This window comes from Mirounga angustirostris, unplaced genomic scaffold (assembly GCF_029215605.1).
Source record: "Mirounga angustirostris isolate CCGP_5_RB_7025 unplaced genomic scaffold, mMirAng1.0.hap1 SCAF_1, whole genome shotgun sequence".
In the NCBI taxonomy this organism is placed as follows: Eukaryota; Metazoa; Chordata; class Mammalia; order Carnivora; family Phocidae; genus Mirounga; species Mirounga angustirostris.
Genome location: NW_026991709.1, coordinates 48,058,268 through 48,080,275, shown reverse-complemented (window position 1 = coordinate 48,080,275; position 22,008 = coordinate 48,058,268). Strand labels below are relative to the sequence as shown.

At 35.7% G+C, this 22,008-nt stretch overlaps 2 protein-coding genes across 7 annotated transcripts in view; both read left to right on the top strand.

The window, feature by feature from the left end:
• SENP7 (SUMO specific peptidase 7) overlaps positions 1 to 4,592 on the top strand; it is a 162,679-nt gene extending 158,087 nt beyond the window's left edge. For all 5 annotated transcript variants that reach the window (XM_064585083.1, XM_064585246.1, XM_064585171.1 and 2 more), the window contains 2 exons: positions 520 to 670; positions 2,750 to 4,592. In XM_064585083.1, the coding sequence (XP_064441153.1) occupies positions 520 to 670; positions 2,750 to 2,887 (289 nt within the window). In that variant the 3' untranslated portion in view covers positions 2,888 to 4,592. The remainder of the gene's footprint in view (positions 1 to 519; positions 671 to 2,749) is intronic.
• A 932-nt stretch (positions 4,593 to 5,524) lies between these two features.
• Positions 5,525 to 22,008, top strand: part of IMPG2 (interphotoreceptor matrix proteoglycan 2) — a 163,955-nt gene continuing 147,471 nt past the window's right edge. Inside the window, exons 1-3 of one of the 2 annotated variants that reach the window (XM_045902795.3) lie at positions 5,525 to 7,298; positions 7,736 to 7,987; positions 20,184 to 20,350. In XM_045902795.3, coding sequence (XP_045758751.1) covers positions 7,214 to 7,298; positions 7,736 to 7,987; positions 20,184 to 20,350 — 504 coding nt within the window. In that variant the 5' untranslated portion in view covers positions 5,525 to 7,213. Of the gene's footprint in view, positions 7,299 to 7,335; positions 7,988 to 20,183; positions 20,351 to 22,008 lie in introns of those variants that run through there. The other variant, XM_045902794.3, reaches the window with a different exon arrangement.

Here is a 22,008-nt window from a genome sequence, read left to right as displayed (position 1 = left end):
ATCAATAATTAATATCCCCTATTATATGTTAATATTCAAGTATTAATATTTCTCAAATATTAACTTGTATATATTGAAAGCAAATTCAGAATTTTTATTCATAACTGAATAATAAGTATAATTTTATAAAGGAGCATTGCAGATATTAGTGGTTATCAGAAGTATCATTTTAGAAAAAGTAAGAACTTTTTCACATTTTTATTGTGTGTATGTGTAATTTTGTAATTTAGTATCTGGAAATAGCTAGCAACTAAAGTTTTAAAATAATTTATCAGTTTACTTCATGATATAAATGAGTTTGTGTGAATTATGAAGAGTTGTTGAAAAAAGTCTAGATTTTAGTTTAAAACTCAGATGATTTTCTTTTAAGTAGTAACCCTTGAAGCCTCACATACTATAATTTGTACTGTTAAATTTGGCTTGAGGCAACACATCTGGCAGCAAATGTTTTTCCATCTTTGTGTTGAATAATAGTAAAGGGATTTCTACTAGAATCACTCTACTTTTTGATGATTCAAGGTATTTAGAGGTAGAGTGGGAAGTTAAACGAAAAACTCATCGTGAATTCAGCAAAACAAACATGGTGGACCTATGCCCTAAAGTTCCTAAACAAGATAACAGCAGTGATTGTGGAGTATATTTACTGCAATATGTGGAGAGCTTCTTTAAGGTATGTAAAGATGAAAATAAATTTTTTATTCACAATTACCAGCATATAATCACAAATTACTGGGTGAGCAAAGAAGCAAGGAAATATTACAGGTAATCAAGAAAGAAAAAAAAATAAAACCACATATAATCCAGATATTGGAGTTATTTAACAGATAAGAACTTTAAAATTATTTGAATAATATATTAGAGAAAAATAGTCAAAGATGAACAAAATGGATAGAGATGGAATCTACTAAACAAAATCAAGTGGACTTTCTAGAGCTGAAAATGCATAATGTATCTGAAATTAAGAACTTATTGACGTTTGTTGTGATGAGCATTGGGTGTTGTATATGTGTGATGAATCCCTAAATCCTACACGTGAAACTAATATTATACTGTATGTTAACTAAGTGGAATATAAATAAAAACTTAGAAGAAAAAGAAAAATGAACTTATTGGTTGGGTTTAATAGCAGACTTGGATTCAGCACAAGACAGGATTAGAACTTGGAAAAAGAAAAAGGGCAATAGAAGGAATTCCACTATATATATATATTTTTTTAAGATTTTATTTATTTATTTGAGAGAGAGAGAATGAGAGAGAGCACATGAGAGGGGGGAGGGTCAGAGGGAGAAGCAGACTCCCTGCCGAGCAGGGAGCTCGATGCGGGACTTGATCCAGGGACTCCAGGATCATGACCTGAGCCGAAGGCAGTCGCTTAACCAACTGAGCCACCCAGGCGCCCGGAATTCCACTGTATTTTAAAGAGAAAAAAAGAACATAAAGAACAGAATATAGGAGACAAGTGTGATACAAGTCAAAAAGTGTAATTTGCATGTAATTAGAGTTCCAGAAGGATTAGGTTGGGAGAAAGAGAAAGGCAGACAAAAATTTGAAGAAAAAATTTCAAAACTAAAAGACTGGGTGGCTCAGTCGGTTGAGTATCTGCCTTTGGTTCATGTCATGATTTCAGGGTCCAGGGATCGAGTCCCATGTTGGGCTCCTTGCTCAGCAGGGAGTCTGCTTCTCCCTCTCATTCTCCTTCTGTGTGAGCACTCATTCATTCTCTCTCTCTCTCAAATAAATAAAATCTTAAAAAAAAAAGACACATATTCAAGAGGCTCAGAAAACCATAAGCTAGATAAATACAGTAATAAGCATGAGTGTTACTTCCTAGCTCATCAGTGATACTATAGGTAGCAGTATTAAGGAAGAAATTTTATTTTATTTTATTAGAGATTTCTCTATTTATTTGACACAGAGAGAGAGACAGCTAGAGAGGGAACACAAGCAGGGGGAGTGGAGAGGGAGAAGCAGGCTTCCCGCCGAGCAGGGAGCCTGATGCGGGGCTTGATCCCAAGACCGTGGGATCATGATATGAGCCGAAGGCAGACGCTTAATGACTGAGCCAGCCAGGTGCCCCGGAAGAAATTTTAAAAGCAAGGAATCACTCTTTGCTTTTTAAACTGTCTACTCATTACTTCAGTCATTACCAACATTATTTGTGAAGCCCCTCTCCCCTCTCTGGAGGTCAGAGGTGGGTGAGACTGAAAGTTCCAACCCTCTAATTGAATTGCTGGTTGTCTTGGCAACCAGCCCCATTTTTTGGTGTGGTGGTATGAAAATGGGTATAGGAGTAGGGTTTTTTTGACTAGTACCAAAGGTACTTTTAGCATATAAGGGTTATAGTATACAGTTAGAACTTACGGTATAATTGGGAAGGAATGGTAATACATAGTTTTAGGTGAATTATATAGTATATGAATTATATCTCAGTAAAGCTGTTATTTTAAAAAGTTAGCAGTTTCTCATTTCTTGTGAGAAGAAATTAAAACAAGGGCACCTGGGTGGCTCAGTTGTTAAGTGTCTGCCTTCAGCTCAGGTCATGATCCCAGGGTCCTGGGATCGAGCCCCGCATCGGGCTCCCTGCTCTGTGGGAGGCCTGCTTCTCCCACTCCCACTTCCCCTGCTTGTGTTCCCTCTCTCGCTGTGTCTCTCTCTGTCAAATAAATAAATAAAATCTTAAAAAAAAATGATATTAAAACATTTGAATTATACTGCTAAAGTGATTGCATTCTTTCTTTTCTTTCATTAGGATCCTATTGTTAATTTTGAACTTCCAATTCATTTGGAGAAATGGTTTCCTCGTCATGTAATAAAGACCAAGCGGGAAGATATTCGAGAGCTCATTTTGAAACTTCATTTACAGCAACAGAAGGGCAGCAGTAGTTAGTTAATCTGTACAAACATGACACAGATGTTCTATAAGATTACTGGAAAGCCGCTTACAGCATTTGTGTTAGCTCACAGAGAAGAAAATAACTTGTGGTAGTTTTATAAGTCATTAAATAGTATCTAAAATATATAAGATATTATTAGATTGTTGAGATCTCATAGATGCAGTGGAAAATGGGGGTGATATAAACTTATTAGATAGAAATTAAAATTTCATAAATATTTGATATTTTTCTGATTAAATATGCTTCTGATTATGCAATAGCATATGTAAATGTGGGAATGTTTTTGTAGATAATAAAACTATGTGATCTGTACTTCCATATAAATGGGAGTTGAGGGGAGTTTGGTCCTCCCTGGTGCCAGCCCCAGTGCTTGTCAAGTTTGTTGACAAGTCACATTATATTGTAATTCTATTCTTTGCAGCTCAAGCATGCAGTATGAATACTGTGTATTTTTTTAAAGAAGAATTTAGTATTAAGGTTTCAGAAAATGCCATTTACGGCATCCCTTCTGTATAGTGTAAAAGAGGACATGATGTTAGGAGATGATAAAAACTGACTCTTTCAAAGTGCAGCTTATTTTTCTCAGTTGCTAAATGGAACTGTTACTCTGCTGTAATTGTTATATGTTCTCTTTTTCTTTTGATGTCATATGTGGGAATCTGAAGATTTAGTTCATTCATTCAGAATGAAATTTGGAACAAAAAAATGTTAACTGTCCAAAATAGGTTTTTAAAAATTACATATGTAGCTCAACTTAGTTTGAGGTATAGCTTTATCAATATTGACTTCTGTCCTACTCTGATATCTTAGAATGTATATACACAGTTTCTGTAAGTACATAAGATAAAATTGGTGTCCTCATAACTTTAATTAAAAAACACCCTCAAAATCTTATTTATTAATTGTTAGAACTAAATATATAATTTTATAGCTACTTCTGTTTACCCGGTATTCATCTGAAAAGCCAGATTGCTAGAATTGCTTTTATATTTTTAAATGGTAGTTTTTAGAGACCTATGATCCCTAGGGAGCATAAGTTTTTATTAAATGTTCAGGTAACAGTTTTGAATTCATGTGATGATGGTGGTATTATATGATTAAGGACTTCACAACCTTTTAATGTTATCAGGAAAATTTTGAGGGGACAATGATACTGTATTTTCTCAGATAAGAAACATGTTTTCTAAGAGTATTATTTTGATCTTCTGTTTTAAGCATCTCTTGGATTTATATTGTTAACTGTATATAAAGCAGTGAAGCAAAGGCAATTTAAGATAAAGGTAAAAATTGGCACATTTTATTTCAAAATCATGTGAATTTGAGGTTGTCAGTTAAGCCTCAGTGTTTTTGAGTTTTTGTTAATCTTGTCACCATCCTTATATTGTTAAAGATATTTGTCTTTTGGAGATTTCTTATAAAGATGGTTATAATTACATGTTTTCATTCCCAATTTGTGTGTGTATGGGAGGGGACTTTTTAAAATGACTATTAATTATTTTGTACATCTAATTTTGGGAAAGCAAGTATGTAATACATCTTCTTGTGACTTCTTAACTTTTTTGTTTGTATGTTTTTCAAAGGTACCACTGTCCTTTATCATGTTTTGAAGATTGTTTAAAATTCATTTTCCTAAATTCATGTGGAAATAATGTGTTGAATATCAACATTTTATATTAAACATGTTTCCAATTCATTAAATTGAGGTGTAATTTTCTTAAGAAACATGAGCCATTCTTAGAGAAATAAATTTTCAAATTTATGATTTCCAGTTCATATCTCATAACTGATGCTTAGATTAATTTTTCTTTTTACTTTAGCAGGCATATAGTTAATTTGTTCATTCAGGAAACATTTTTGGAGCATCTATTAATAAGCAGTTTGCTAGGTACAAAAAAATGAACTGCAGCTTTTATTCTTGAGTCATTTTTAGCCTAGTGGGAGTAATGGACATATGAATAGTTTTAATATTCCTAGTAAAAACTGTAGTAGAGTTTCTTGGGAGCTCAGGAGGGAGTTCATCCTAGCTGTGTGTGTATGTGTGAGTGAGAGGTGGTAAAAAGGTAGTAAGAGAGTTGTCACTGGACAGGGAAAGTCTTCCCAGAGAAGATAATACTATTTTTAATTTACAACTCTTGGGATAAAAAAAGTAGTAAGTTTTTTTTTTTGACTCCTATCCAATCACTTAAGTAGGACTTAGAAAAAGTTTAATGCCTCTTATAATCGGCTTGTTTTCCTTTTATGTTATGGGAAAAAATAGGGCTCTTGTCATACAGAGCCCTTTCTAATCTGATTCCAATCTATGTGCTGTCCTCATCTTTCCAGTGTCACCTACTTTTTAATCATATAAAATTGTTCATTTATGCTGTAATTGCTTTTGGCTTAACACCAAGCTTAAGCCTTTCTTTCATAGCAAATTATCTAGGGTTTTCTTTCTTTCAATAATGTTTCTTTGGAAATGTACTGAGCTAAAATAAATGTGGAATGTCATTTGTAGTCAGTATTTTTTTTAATTGTGAAAATGGTCTCTAATTGTTGAACTATGGTCTGGGAGAACTGTGAGTAGACATGCATACTCTGAAGGCCTGCTTGACCAGAACTATATAAAACTTTATTGGAAAACATAGGCTTTTCCTTCCTTCTGTAGAGTCTCTTTTAACTGAACTTGTCCTTGTGGAAATTTGGAAACTTTGCTCAGAGGCCATTAAAAGACAAGCTTTTGTGGGTATAAGGCTTCCTTATGCTGGTATGGTCTACACCCACCCAGCTAGTCTCTTTTCTTACAACTGAGTGCATCCCTTTTCGGGGCTGAAGAAATTGGGGTCGGGACTATTTTAGGATCCTAAGAGAAATGTGCTTTATAGATCTTCACAAAACTTTTTTTTTTTTCCCCAGAGAACTTCATTAGAGGTACATGACATAAGATGTAAATCCAGTGCTATTTGATAGTAAATCCTAGCTTTCCCAGAAACTTTGACTAATTTAATTGCTTTCTACTAGGTTTATTTGATTAAAAACAGCTGTCCTAATACAAAGAATTTTATCTGGTCCCATTGTGGTAAAAGATATACTTTCTTGGTTAAGAGTTCCTCATCTACATAAACACACCAGACCTCATGTTTAATAGCTAATTAAGCAACATAGTTATCATGTGGCTATCATTTTTATTGTATGCTTAGTATGTACCAGGCACTATTCTAAGCATTTTCTGTGTATTAACTAATTCAATCCTCACAACAGCTCTATCATGAGTTAGCTTTACTATTCCTATCCCATTTTATATATAAGGAAGAAGACATTAAGTGGTTATAACCAAAGATGTTCAAATTTATTTTTTTTATAGATTTTATTTATTTGTCAGAGAGAGCACAAGCGGGGGAGCGGCAGGCAGAGGGAGAGAGAGAGGGAGAAGCAGGCTTCCTGCTGAGCAGGGAGGCCGATGCGGGACTCAATCCCAGGACCCTGGGATCATGACCTGGGCCAAAGGCAGATGCTTAACCGACTGGGCCACCCAGACGTCCCTGATTTTCAATTTTTTTATCAAGGAGAGAAATTTACATGACAGTAAATATGCCAAAAAGAAATAGCTCCAGGAAAACCAGCTAGAGCTAGTTTTGTACCTAGCTCTGTATTTCTGAAGTAGATAGGTACAGTCTGGGCTTATAAGTCTTATGCTTACAAATCATAGGCCCTAGGGGCACCTGAGCGTCATAGTCGGTTAAGCTCCTGACTCGTAGTTTTGGCTCAGGTCGTGATCTCAGGGTTGTGAGATTGAGCCCTGCGTTGGGCTCTGCACTCAGCATGGAGTCTGCTTAAGACTCTCTCTCCGTCTGCCACCGCCCCCCCCAAAATAAATAAATAAATCTTAAAAAAAAAAAATCATAGGCCCTAGAAGAACCCAGAGAACTTGTGAATCTATCAGGTTCAACTAATAGATTCAGAAAAATTGTAAAACTCTGTGAATTATATGTGAAACATTGTTTTTAAGTGGACTGCTTGTTAAAGGCAAAGCGTCCGTAAAGAGCTTAGCTGGCTAGATTAGAATAAAGAAATTGTCTCTCCCCATCTGTTCTAATTAGCTTATCTCTTCTGCTTTCATAGCTGTGCTGGTTATTTCAGAAAAGAAGTGAGAGGTATTTTGAAAGGACACCATTTTTATTTAAGCTAATTTATAATGGTTTTAGAATGTTTGTCAGTTCTCAAACATAAACTCTTAAATGTTAGACCTTTCCTATAATAATTCGTTACTGGAAGTTTCAAGTCTTTTCGGGTGCTCAAGTTAAGGATTTTGGCTTCTCCTCATTCCTTTGATTTTGGCCCAAATGATTATGTTTCCTCATTTTGGGAAGATTTCTCTGGGTATTTTGATATTTGTCATGATAGAAGGAAACCTTACATCATTAACAGGTATTTAAAAATCTATATTGTTATTTTTCCTTATATTTGTAGTATATTTTCTTTAAAAATAACATTTGTTATGACTGTTGTAAGAAGTTGAATCAAATGCTATTTTTTAGTCTTTGGTATTGCTTCATTTAAACTTTTAAAATCTCTTCAATAATTTTGGTTTTCTTCTTTAGTAATTTCTACTTCAGACTTACTTCCTCTCATTTCTTGTGTTGCAATTGGAGATATAGTTTTTTCAATAACTAAGAATCTTGAAATAAAGGAGTAGATGGAGGAAAAATTGACTGCTCACTCCTACCCCTCTAGGCATGCCTGTCTATAATCTGAGCAATAACTTTAAAATCAAAATGTGGCACAAAAGTCAGTTTTTCTTTGTTACCTTTCTTACTGTATCTTCGTTCACTATCCAAAGACTTGTCTATGCTTTCACTCTTTAGCACAAACCTACATGTCTTTAGAAGATATCCAAGAACCCAAGAGTGCAGTTCCTTTTTTCCTGATTGACTCAGAATCCACAGATACTTCTCTTTCTACTGAAAAGAAACTACCTCTGGACCACAGAGAAACTGAGAAACAGTGGTTGCTGAGAAGAAAACGATCTATTTTGCTTCCTAATGGTGTGAAAACCTGTCCAGGTGAAAGTGTGACAGAGGCTGTGGAAAACCATGTAAAATATTTTAAAGTACGAGGTAAGTGAACATCCAAACCTTGGGGCTTCATGATGGAGTTCAAACATAGTTCTAACGTGTGTTGTATCTTGTGAAAATTCAAAGTTTGTGATAATTTAGACAGACACTGAGCCAAATATTTTCTTTGTATTAGCTATGGGAAAAGGACTTGCTAAAAGCATAGTATTTATATAGCTTCAGAGGCAGGTTTAAGAGTGGAAATGGCTTAAATCTTTTAAGCACGTCAAAAATACCAGTTTATGTTACTGGAAAATTTAATTATTTTTTACTTCATCATTAAGTAATTTGGCTAAATATACCCACAAAATATATTTTCCATGGTATACTTACCTATTTGGGTAATTAGTTACTTTACATACATGAAAATATAAATTTCTATATTTTATAGTTCAAACATTCTGCAGATTCATGATGACTAGTCTCTGGTTGGTACACACAAACCTTATTATGTCTAAAATGATCGCCCTTCTTACAACAGACCCGAGAACAACAGAACTAGGATTTTATTTATTTATTTATTTAGTTTTTTAAGATTTTATTTATTTTAGAGAGAGAGCGCATGAGCATGCAGGGGTGGGGGGTGGGGGTTGGGGGGAGGACAGGCAGAGGGAGAGGGGGAGAAAGTCTCAAGCAGACTCCACACTGAGCCGGAGCCCAATGCAGGGCTCGATCTCATGACCCTGCAATCACAACCTGAGCCAAAACCATCAAGAGTCTGTGGGATGCTTAACTGACTGTACCACCCAGGTGCCCCCAGGATTTTATTTTTAACTAAACAATTATCCTTGATCGAATCCCTTTTTATTATGTGAATTCATTTTCTATTTCTTAAATTTACTAACCAAAATTGCTTAATTGACCATAATATGTCCCTTAGATTTGAAGGAATCTCAAACTTTGCTTTTTGCTACTCAAGAGACATTAAAAAGCCATAAGATGTAGTAAACTAGAGTAGAGCTACCTCTACTTAGATTAGATGATTAGATGGTAGTGAAATCAGACTTGCTCATTTGTGTGTGTATTCAACAAATGTTTATTGGACAGTTAAATTTTCCATGCCCTGGGCTATATGGATCTTTAGTCTAAGCTGCTACTTTATCTTCTCCTTTTTTACCTTCCCCCCTCTTGTCCTTCTCCTCTTCCCTCACCAAAACGAGTGTTTTTATTTTTATTTTTTCAAAGCAAGTTTTTTTTTTTAAGTTTTTATTTAAATTCCAGTTAGTCAACATACAGTGCAATATTAGTTTCAAGTGTACGATTTAAGTGATTCAACACTTATATGCAGCACCTGGTGCTCATCAGAACAAGGGCACTCCTTAATCCCCATCATCTATTTAACCCATTCCCCCCCACTTCCCCTCCAGCAACCCTCAGTTTATTCTCTATAGTTAAGAGTGTTTCTTGGTTGGCCTCTCTCTTTTTTAACCTTTGCTCATTTGTTTTGTTTCTTAAATTCCACATATGAGTGAAATCATATGGTATTTGTTTGACTGACTTATTTCGCTCAGCATAATACTCTCTAAGCAAGTGTTTTTAAAATAAAAAAAAATAGGGCGCCTGGATGGCTCAGTTGGTTAAGCGACTGCCTTCAGCTCAGGTCATGATCCTAGAGTCCTGGGATCAAATCCCGCATCGGGCTCCCTGCTTAGCGGGGAGTCTGCTTCTCCCTCTGACCCTTCCCCGCCTCTTGCTCTCTCTCTCTCTTATTCTCTCTCTCAAATAAATAAATAAAATCTTTAAAATAAAAAAATATACCAGATATTACATATATTTATATATTTGATTTTTTGTTTGTTTACTAAAGTGGCACTCTCTTCGCACCTTTTTTAAAGCGGGTATTTATATCGCTTGATTTTATTTTGGGACTATCAGACATTACTAAGCAATAAGCTTTCCTTTTACTTTTTTAATGGAAATCCATTGACTGTGACTTTTGTGTATGGGGCACGCGGCAGAAGTGGCAAATTCTAAAGAGAGTGAGAAGAGAATAAAGGACTAAAGATGAATGAGAATGATAGTTTATAACTTATCAAAATATGATTTCTACTACCTGGATTTTTACTTTCAAAATAGATAGATCAGAATATCTAGATATCTGTTGGTTAAATAGTGAAAAGGAAATAACCATTTAAGAAATGTGGTTATAGGGATACCTGGGTGGCTCAGTCGGTTGAGCATCTGCCTTCCACTCAGGTCATGATCCTGGGGTCCTGGGATCGAGTCCCACATCAGGCTCCTTGCTCAGTGGGGAGTCTGCTTCTCCCTCTGCCTGCCGCTCCCCCCTGCTAGTGCTGTTGTGCTCTCTCTTTGCTGTCTGTCTCTCTGACAAATAAATAAAATCTTTAAAAAAAATGTGGTTATATCAAGTCAGGAAACAACAAATGTTGGCGAGGATGTGGAGAAAGAGGCTGGTAGGAATGCAAGCTGGTACAGCCACTCTGGAAAAGAGTATGAAGGTTCCTCAAAAAGTTAAAAATAGAGCTACCCTAGGACCCAGCATTTGCACTACTGGGTATTTACCCAAAGGATACAAACATAGTGATCCAGAGGGGCACCTGCATCCCAATGTTTATAGCAGCAATGTCCACAATAGCCAAACTATGGAAAGAGCCCAGATGTCCATGGACAGATGAACAGATAAAGAAGATGTGATGTTTTATATATATATATATATATATATATATATATATATATATACACACACACACAAACACACATACACATACATACACACAATGGAATATTACTCAGCCGTCAAAAAATGAAATCTTACCATTTGCAACAATGTAGATGAAACTAGAGGGTATTATGCTGAGTGAAATAAGTCAGAGGAAGACAATTATCATATGATTTCAGTCATATGTGGGATTTAAGAAACAAAACAGAGGACCATAGGGGAAGGGAGAGAAAAATAAAATAAGATGAAATCAGAGAGCGGGGGAAACCATAAGAGACTCTTTTAACAATAGGAAACAAACTAAGGGTTGCTGGAGGGGAGGGTGGGGGGATGGTGTAAATGGGTGACGGGCATTAAGGAGGGCATTGATGTAATGAGCACTGAGTGTTATATGCGACTGATGAATCACTGAACTCTACTTCTGAAACTAGTAATATACTGTATGTTAATTGAATTTAAATAAAATAAAAAAATAGGAACAGATCAGCAAAAAAAGTTATATTTTTTAATTTCTTTGCTCTTGTCTTTATAAATTCAAGAGATCCTATTGAAAAAGAAGCCAACAAAAAGAAAAGCATTCCTAAATAATTGATTTTAAAATACAGATGCTATGAATGAGATCATTGGAAAGGGACCTCACAGAGCTAAAAGGGTTGGCACAAGCACATCGAGATGGTAACAGTGTTGATACAGCTATTACTGGCAGTTATAAAGAGTAAATGTGTTTTTGAAAATTAGGAAAGATCATGAATATTTCAGCATAGGTTATGAAGAGATTTTGTAGACATAATTCGATTATGCCCTTGGACCCAAATGTTTGGAAATTAGAGGGAGAGATTTATTCAATGTCCAACCAAGGATCTTAGTTCTTCTTACCAAGTGGATTCAATTTAATGGTTTGCCCAATTTTTCCTTCATAGAGGATCTGGCTTCAGTTGCCAGATTTGAAAAATAACAAATTTGAAAAATATCTTCGTTTAAGTAAGAAGCAACTGTATTTAACCTAATGATTTGTAAAATTAAACAGATATTTAGGGTACTTGGAATTGAATGCAGTTAGTAGTATCCTCCCACTTAAAAAATTACATTTGTAGTTGGGCTTTTAAAATAGAGCTTTACTAATGTATACTTTGATGGATTATGAGCTGCATATTTAAATTATACTTTTTGATTAGTTTTAATAAATGTGTTTACCCTTAAAATCATCATGCATTTAAGATAATGAATTTATTAGTCACCTCCAAACATTTTCTCATTTGCCTTTGTAATCTCTCCCTCCCTTAGTACTTCTCTTTATCCTGGTACTGAGGCAACCACTAATCTGGTTTTTATCACTATGAATTGTTTGCATTTTCTATACTTTTATATATAAATGTAATCACTATATATATATGTATATATATATATACTTTTTTATCTGGCTTCTCTTGCTCAGTGTAATTATTTTGAGACTCATCTATGATTTTTTTGTGTATCAGTAGTTTGTTACCTTTTATTGTTGAGTAGTCTATTTTAGGGATATAGCACATTTTGGGATATTTGGTTTGTTTCAGTTGTTGGTGATTATAAAGAAAGCTGTTATGAACATTTGTGTTTAAGTTTTTCTGTGAACATATGCTTTCTTTCTGTTGGTTAATAGGAGTGGAATGGCTGGGCCTCATTATAGGTGTATGTTTAACTTTTTGTGAAGTTGCTAAACTGTTTTTTTGTTTTTTTTTTTAAAGATTTTATTTATTTATTTGACAGAGACATAGCAAGAGAGGGAACACAAGCAGGGGGAGTAGGAGAGGGAGAAGCAGGCTTCCCCGTGGTGCAGGGAGCCCGATGTGGGGCTCTATCCCAGGACCCTGGGATCACGACCTGAGCCGAAGGCAGACGCCCAACGACTGAGCCACCCAGGCGCCCCGCTAAACTGTTTTCCAATGTGGCTGTACCATGTGCAATGTATTAGGTTCCAGTTTTTCCACATTCTTGCAATATTCAGTATAGTCAGTCTTTTTAAACTGTAACCATTCTAGTGAATATTAAGTGATATCTTATTGTGATTTTAATATGCATTTTCTTAATGGCTAATGGCTAATGATGTTGAGCACTTTTTTCATGTGCTTATTCACCATTTGTATATCTTTTTTGGAGACAAGTTCAAATATTTTGCGCATTAAAAAAATAATTGAGTCATTTGTCTTACAGAATTGTAAGAGTTCTTAATGTATTCTAAATACAAGTTCTTCATCAGATATATGTTTTGCATACAATTTCAGCCAATGTGTGCCTTTTTATTTTCTTAATAATGTCTTTTGAGGAACAAAAATTTTAAATTTTGATGAAATCCAACTTATCTTTTTTTGTGGGGGGATCACACTTGCCTTCGGTGTTATATCTAAGTTTGCCTAACCCAAAGTGACAAGTATTTTCACCTATCTTTTCCTGTAGAAATTTTATAATTTTTAGGTTTTATATTTAGGTCTATGATCTACTTTGAGTTAATTTTTATATATGGTGTATATGGATCAAAGTTAAATTTTTGCATATGCTTAGCCAATTGTTCCAGCACCACTTATTAAAAAAGATTATCCTTGGGGCGTCTGGGTGGCTCAGTCAGTTAGGCATCTGACTCTTGATTTAAGTTCAGGTCATGATCTCGGGGTTGTGGAATTGAGCCCCACTCCGGCTCCGTGCTGGACATGGAGTCTGCTTGAGATTCTGTCTCTCCCTCTGCCCATTCCCCTGCTCGTGTGCTCTCTCTCTAAATAAATAAAAAAATCTTAAAAAGAAGATCCTTTCTTGCCTTTGCATGTTTGTTGGAAACCGGTCTTCTGTATATGGTGGGTCTGCTTCTTCACTCTTCATTCTCTTCCACTGATCTCTTTGTCTATTTTTATGCCAATACCATACTGTCTTGATTACAATACATCTTTAATAGGGAAAGTTCTTCAACTTTGTTCTTCTTTTTTTCAGATTTGCTTGGTTATGCTAGGTCCGTTGTTTTTCATATCAATATTAGAATCAGCTTGCCATCTTCTACAAAAAGGGCTGCTGGGAATTTTGATTGGAATTGTGTTGAATCTGTTGGTCGCAGTTTGGGAAGAATTGTCATTTTAACAATATTGAGTGTTCTAATCTATGAACGTGATATATCCCTCCATTTATTTAGGTCTTCTTCAATTTCTCTTGGCAGCATTTTTAAATTTTCAGTGTATAGGTCTTACATGTCTTTTTTTAAATCAGATTTATCTATTTTACTTTTTTTCATGCCATTGTTAATGTTATTTCAATTTCTAATTATTCCTTCCTAGTATATAGGCATACAACTGCTTTTTGTATATTGACCTTTTATTCTGTAACATGCTAAATTCACTTATTAGTTCTAGTAGCTTTTTTGTGTATTCCTTAAGGTTTTCTACATAGGTGATTATTTTATTTGCAAATAAAGATAATTTTACTTCTCATCTTCCAAATTTTATGCCTTTTATTTCTTGCCTTATTGCACCAAATTGTTCCATATGCTTTGCGCACCATGATTTTGAGAGGAAAATACCCTAAAAAAAGACTTTGTTCCATACTGGATTTTTATGTACTGGATAATACGCACAGCCTGAGCCTTAGGAACAGGATTAAAGACAGATTAAATACAGGCATTGCTTTCTTCAGAATATTGTCATCACATCTTTCCTTCCTCCAGCAGTTGGCAAGGCAGGTTTTCTCTGCCACAGAGAGGCATTCGTAGATCACCTATCGTCTCAAAAATCTTCAACAGTCACTAAAGGCTATATAAAAATTGTTTGACAAGGTTGGGATTTCAGAACAGGTCTACTTCTAGGCCATAGTGAAGTATGTGGCAATTGTCTCTGGTGGAGTTTTGCCGTTTCTAGTACCTCTTTCCTTGGGATCGTGCTGATTTTACTCTTTTCTCTACTGGCTGCAGTGTCCTATCTAGGTTTTCCCTCTGTGAGCTGCATGAGGGCTCCAGGCTCCCCCGCCAGCCCCACCAATTCTCCTCCTCTATTAAAATGTATGTGTTCTGAATTCTGTATTCCACGTTAGTTAATTGGATGTTCTTGTCAGATAGCTCCCATCTGGAAAGCCATTGGTTGAATAAGGATGTATTACCTTTCTGGACAGAATTACTTTTTCAATTTTATTGAGACATAATTCACATACCATACAATTCATCCATTTAATGTATAGAATTCAGTGGTTTTCTAGTATATTCACAGAAATGTGCAACCATTATCACACTGAGTTTAAGAACATTTCATCACCTCAAAAAGAAGCCTCACACCCTTTAGTCATCACTCTCTTATCCCTCTATTTCCTCTATGCCTCTCCCCAGGCCTAAGCAACCACGAATCTACTTTTTATTTCTATAGAGTTATCTATTATGGATATGTCAGATAAATGAGATGATATAATACGTGGTCTTTTGTGACTGGCTTCTTTCACTTTGCATAATGTTTTCAACATTCATTGATGTTGTAGTATGCATCAGTAGTTTATTTTTTTATGGCCAAATAATAATATTTTCTTATATGGATACACATTTCGTTTATCCATTTGTCAGTTGTTGGACATTTGGGATGTTTTCAATTATTTGGGTATATACCTAGGAGTAGAATTTCTGGGTTATATGGTAACTATGTTTAACCATATGAGGAACTGCCAGATACTACTTTCTTTTTTTTTTTTTTTTAAAGATTTTATTTATTTATTTGAGAGAGAGAATGAGAGACAGAGAGCACGAGAGGGGAGAGGGTCAGAGGGAGAAGCAGACTCCCTGCTGAGCAGGGAGCCCGATGCGGGACTCGACCCCGGGACTCCAGGATCATGACCTGAGCCGAAGGCAGTCGTTCAACCAACTGAGCCACCCAGGTGCCCCAGATACTACTTTCTAAAGTAGCTGTACCATCTTAAATTCCTAACAGCAGTATGTGAGATTCTGATTTCTTTACATCTTTGCTAGAACTATGACTTTCCTTTAAAAACAAAAATCACAACCATCCTAGTAGGTGTGAAATCATATCCCCTGGTTTTGATTTACGTTTCTTTAATGATTAGTAACTCTGAACATCTTTTTATTTGCTTTTTGGTCATTGAATATCTTCTTTCCAAGAATATCTTTAGATCCTTCCCTATTTATCATTTTTTAAATTATTGAGTTGTAACAGTTCTTTATATATTCTAGATACAAGTTTCTTAACAGAAAATGATTTGAAAGTATTTTTTCTCATTCTGTGGGTTGTCTTTTCACTTTCTTGATGGTGTCTTCCATGCACTAAAGTTTTTAGATTTTGATAAAGTCCAGCTTATCTATTTGTTCTTTTTCAAAATTGTTTTGGTTATTCTAGGTTCATTGTAATTCCATATGAATTTTAGAATTAGCTTGTCAATTTCTATAAAGATGTCAACCAGTGTTCAGATAGGATTGCATTGGATCTGTAGATCAATTTGGAGATACTACCATTTTAACAATATTAATGATTCATGTGCGGATGCTTTAATTTGCATTTGTCTGAAGATGAATGATAGCACTTTTTCACATATACATAAACTTCCTTTGTAAAGTGTTTGTTCCAGTCTTTTATATGTTTTAAAAATTGGATTGTTTGCCTTTTCACTAGAGAGTTGTAGAAATTTTTTATCCTAAATACCAGTTATATGTATTTTGAATATTTTCTGCCAGAAGTGTGGCTTGCCTATCCATTTTTTATTAATAGTATCTTTCATGAGTAGTTGTTAGTTTTGATAAATTCTAATTTTTTTTTCTTTTGTAGTTGTTGCTTTCTATGTTCTGTCTGTGAAATCTTTGCCTGTGCTCAAGTTATATAGATATTCTTCTGTGTTTTCTTTTAGAACCTCTATAATATTAGCTTACATATTTCAAATTACTTTTTGTATATATTGTAAATAAGTTATTGAGATTTATTTTTCTTTATAGATATATATTCAGTCTTATAATATTTTTTATAATTTCTTTGAATCACCTTTTTCATAACTAGACCTTAGAGACATTCATTTTTTGTTTGTTTTTACCAACTCCAATTTTCACCTTTGCATTGTCTTCTGGTGGGCACTAAATTTTCATGGAGAAGTTTTAAGAAGCAAGGAAGAGGGGTGTCTGGGTGGCTCAGTCGTTAAGTGTCTGCCTTTGGCTCAGGTCATGATCCCAGGGTCCTGGGATCGAGCCGCACATCAGGCTCCCTGCTCGGCGGGAAGCCTGCTTCTCCCTCTCCCACTCCCCCTGCTTGTGTTCCCTCTCTTGCTGTCTCTCTCTCTGTCAAATAAATAAATAAATAAAATCTTAAAAAAAAAAAAAGAAGCAAGGAAGAATTCTGAATCTATAGGTGGTCAACTCTGCCGCAGTCAGCCTTGGCTGGATTCTTCTGTATGCTGTAGGATCAGAAGTTCTGAAGAGCAATGATAAGGATGCAGTTAGTTCACTGAAAGAGAAAACTAAGTTTGCAACCAAAGGTTCATTTTAACCCTGAAAAATCAATTGATAGAGAAACTTTAAATATTCATATATTTTCCTCTCTGTTAAAGCTTAAGCCTTGCTTTTTGGCTTAGACTGTCTTCTTCCATCAAACAACTGTGAGACAACCAGAATCCATATGATGATGACATTGATATTCATGTAGCACTAAGGAGTTTATAAAATACTCTCACAGGTAGTTGGTAAGTCAGTAATGATTCATCCAGTTAAATAAGAGAGATTAGTACATTGAAGCATTGAATGGCTAGGTAAGTTACCTGTGGTTATGAAGCTAGTACATGGTAAGGCTAGGGCTAGAATTTAGTTAGGGCTTCCGACTCTGTGAGTTCAGGGGCTGCACCTCAATGTGCTACTGGATAAGCATTCAGTTTTCTTGAGATGAAAAATAATGGTCTTGATTTCTGTGCATTTGCATCCATCTTTCTCCCTCAGCACTCTGTTCCCCTTCCCTTCCATCTCAGTCTATCTCTTGTCCACAGTGTCTGGCAAATGGCCAATGAAATGGTTGCAGGATAGCAACACACTTAGTGCCATACAAAATGTGCAGACAGCCTGTTTAGCATCCTCTCAGATTTGATCCTGTGGAATAATTTAGCAGATAGATTGAATTAGTTTTTATTTTGATATAGCAGTACGTTTCTCTGGAATATCACGGTGTTTTGTTTTTTAGTTCTCCTATCTTTAAAAAAATTTCTTTTAAATGTAATTGATACACAATGTTACATTAGTTTCAGGTGTACGACATAGTGATTCCACAAGATTCTACATTATGCTGTGCTCACCAGAGCTACCATCTGTTACCATACAATACTATTATAATACCATTGGCTGTGTTCCTTATACTGTTCCTTTTATTCCTGTGACTTATTCATCCCATAGCTGGAACCCTGTATCTCTCACTCCCCTTCACCCATTTTGTTCATCCCCTTACCACCTACTGCTCTGGCAACCACCAGTTTATTCTCTACTCTTGTCTTTTTTTTTTTTTTTTTTAGTTAATAGATTTTAATTTTTAGAGAAGTTTCAGGTTTACAGAAAAATTGAGCAGAAAGTCCAGAGAGTTACCTATCCTGTCACTCTTCTACACACACATTTTACCCTCTCATTAGCATTTTGTGTTAGTGTAGTACTTTTGTTACAATTGATGAGCCAATATTGACACATCATTCTTTTTTTTTTAAGATTTTATTTATTTATTTGAGAGAGAGAGACAGAGATAGCAATAGAGAGCACAAGCAGGGAGGAGAGGGAAAAGTAGGGAGCCCAACTCGGGGCTCTATCCCAGGACCCTAGGATCATGACCTGAGCCAAAGGAAGACGCTTAACTGACTGAGCCACCCAGGAGGACCTTGACACATCATTCTTTTTTTTTTTTTTTAAACATATAATGTATTATTTGTTTCAGGGGTACAGGTCTGTGATTCATCAGTCTTACACAACACACAGCCTCCCCAGTGTCCATCACCCAGCCACCCCATCCCTCCCACCCTCCTCCATTCCAGCAACACTCAGTTTGTTTCCTGAGATTAAGAGTCTCTTATGGTTTGTCTCCCTCTCTGGTTTCATCTTGTTTCGTTTTGCCTTCCCATCCCCTCTGATCCTCTGTCTTGTTTCTCAAATTTCTCATATCAGTAAGATCATATGATACTTGTCTTTCTCTGATTGACTTATTTCCCCTAGCATAATACCCTCTAGTTCCATCCATGTCATTGCAGATGGCAAGATATCATTTTTTTTGATGGCTGCATAATATTCCAGTGTGTGTGTGTGTGTGTGTGTGTGTGTGTGTGTGTGTGTATACCACATCTTCTTTATCCATTCATCTATTGATGGACATCTAGGCTCTTTCCATAGTTTGGCCATTGTGGACATTGCTGCTATAAACATTGGGGTGCTCGTGCCCCTTCAGATCACTACATTTATATCTTTGGGGTAAATACCCAGTAGTGCAATTGCTGGGTCGTAGGATAACTGTTTTCAACTTTTTGAGGAACCTACATACTATTTTCCAGAGTGGCTGCACCAGCTTGCATTCCCACCAACTGTGGACACATCATTCTTAACTGAAGCTTATAGTTTATGTGGAGTTTATGCTCAGTCATTGTGTTGTATAATCTATAGGTTTTGAGAAATGAATAATGGCATGTATCCACTATTACAGTGTCCTACGGAATGGCTTCTTCGTCCTAAAGAAAACCACTGTGCTCCATCTCTTCATCTCTCCCTCCCTACGACCCCTGGGAACCACTGATCTTTTTACAATTTTCATAGTTTTGCCTTTTCCAGAATGTCATATCATAGGAATCATATAGTATGTAGCTTTTTCAGATTGGCTTCCTTTACTTAGCAATATGCTTTTAAGTCTTCACTGTGTCTTTTCTTTTTTCTTTCTTTTTTTTTTTTCAAGATTTTATTTATTTATTTGCGAGAGAGAGAATGAGAGACAGAGAGCATGAGAGGGAGGAGGGTCAGAGGGAGAAGCAGACTCCCCGCCGAGCAGGGAGCCCGATACGGGACCCAATCCTGGGACTCCAGGATCATGACCTGAGCCGAAGGTAGTCGCTTAACCACCTGAGCCACCCAGGCGCCCCACTGTGTCTTTTCATGGCTTGAAACCTCATTTCTTTTTATCACTGAATAATATTCCATCATATGGATGTATCATAGCTTGTTTATTCTTTCACCTATTGAAGTATTCTCAACATCTGCTCCACTTTTATAAAGCATAAACATGGATTGTTTTTTGTTTGTTTGTTTTTTGAGAGATGGGAAAAATACCCTGCCTACTAGGAAGTGAATTAATTCCCTCTGTAAGGGCAAGGAGTGGGGAGTACAAATTCTCTTCACATCTGAAAAGTTTAAACTGGCCATACATCAACAGAAGAGCTTTGACTGAGAATCATTCCCATGATCCTCCAGAAAGGACACTAAGGGCAAAAGTGGGAATCTGAATAAACAGGTTCATGATCATTGTGAGAACCTCAAAGTGCATTAACTTTCTATAAAATACTTCTCTGTCTCTTTTCCAGTGTGCCAGGAAGCTGTCTGGGAAGCCTTCAGGACATTTTGGGATCGACTTCCTGGGCGTGAGGAATATCGTTACTGGATGAATTTGTGTGAGGATGGAATCACAACTATATTTGACATGGGCACAAATTTTAGTCAGTCTGTGGAACATAGAAGTTTAATTATGAAGGTAAGGGTACTAACAAGGGAAGAATTGCTGGACTATTGTAGGAGCACCTATAGACAGTTAAAGCCTGAAGGTAGAAAGAACAAATGCCAAATCCCTACATTACTTTTTGTTGTTGAATTAGGCTATTTGAGTGAGCTGCCATAGGGCATAGCCTAGTCTTTATATCCCTAGCTCTGGCGATTATAATAAACATTGTTAACCCAGTAAGAGCCTCAGGCTTATGTTTATAAATGTAAATATTTGGAAATAATACTCAGCAATGGTTTAGGCTAAGAATATAAATCTGTGAGATTTGAGCATTCTTGCCAAAATTTTGCATATTATCAATTCAGAGTAGCTACCAATGACACTAGTTAGGATAGAAATTTTAGTTCATTGAATAAATGTTTAGTAAAGTATAAATATAATTCTAATTAGTGAATTTGCTTACTTGTTCTCCTTCTTTTAGACTTAGTTTGTTCTTAGCAAAAGATAAATAAGCATGCATATAGACAAATTACCTGCCTACCTACCTTCTCCTTTTTTTTTTTTTAAGATTTATTTATTTATTTTAGAGAGAGAGAGAGCACAAGTGGGAGGAGGGGCAGAGGGAGAAGGGGAGGGAGGGAATCCCAAACTGACTCCTCACTGAGCCCGGAGCCCCACTTGGGCTGGATCCCACGATCCCGAGATTATGACCTGAGCCAAAATCAAGAGTCAGACACTTAACTGACTAAGCCACCCAGGACCTTCCCTTTTTCATGTAGTACATATGTATTCATGTAGCATGCACATATTCATGATAAGAAAATGAAGCTGTTTAGATACATGTGGCAAATTGCTCGTGCTGTCTGATATGCCCTGTATATATCCTTGTCCGTCCGTTTGAGTCCTAAATGTCTTCAGCTCAGATGTAACCTTCCTTATGAGGAATCAACCCCCAGTCTCACAGATTTAACTCCCATAATTCTTAGGGCTCCCATAATTCTTTAATGTTGTACCACTTGCATTTTATTATTATTAGTTGTGTGTGTGACTTCTTCTACTAGACTATGAGCTGAAGAGCAAGGATTATGTCATGATTTGTCATTTTGCCTTCCTGTGATAAAGTAAATATGTAATAGATATTTGTTGAAATAAAGTATATAAGCAATAATTGCAATGTCTTTTTCCTATTTGCTGCAATTTAGAAACTTTTACAAATATTATCTTAAATACTTGTTTTAAGTATTATATACCTTAGAGAGACTAAGGGAAGAATTATTGACTGAATAACTCTGAGCTTTTATTTTGAGTCTAATAGAATTAGATTAGTACATCTTAAAGTAATACAGTATATCATCCAATTCTTTCTACTTTGAAAATTTTATTTCTAGTAGAGGCATGCTATTAATTTCTTTCAACATTTGGCCCTACATTGGGATGATCTTATTAACTAGAGGCAAACTGGGGAGAGAAATACGGTCTGATAAATATGGGTGGATCCAAGACAAATTTTGCAGGGTTATAAACATTTTGAAGTTGTGCAGGTTTTTGTTTTTTAAAAATTTTTATTATGTTATGTTAATCACCATACATTAAATCATTAGTTTTTGATGTAGTGTTCCATGATTCATAGTTTGTGTATAACACCCAGTGCCCCATTCAGTACGTACCCTCTTTAATACCCATCACCAGGC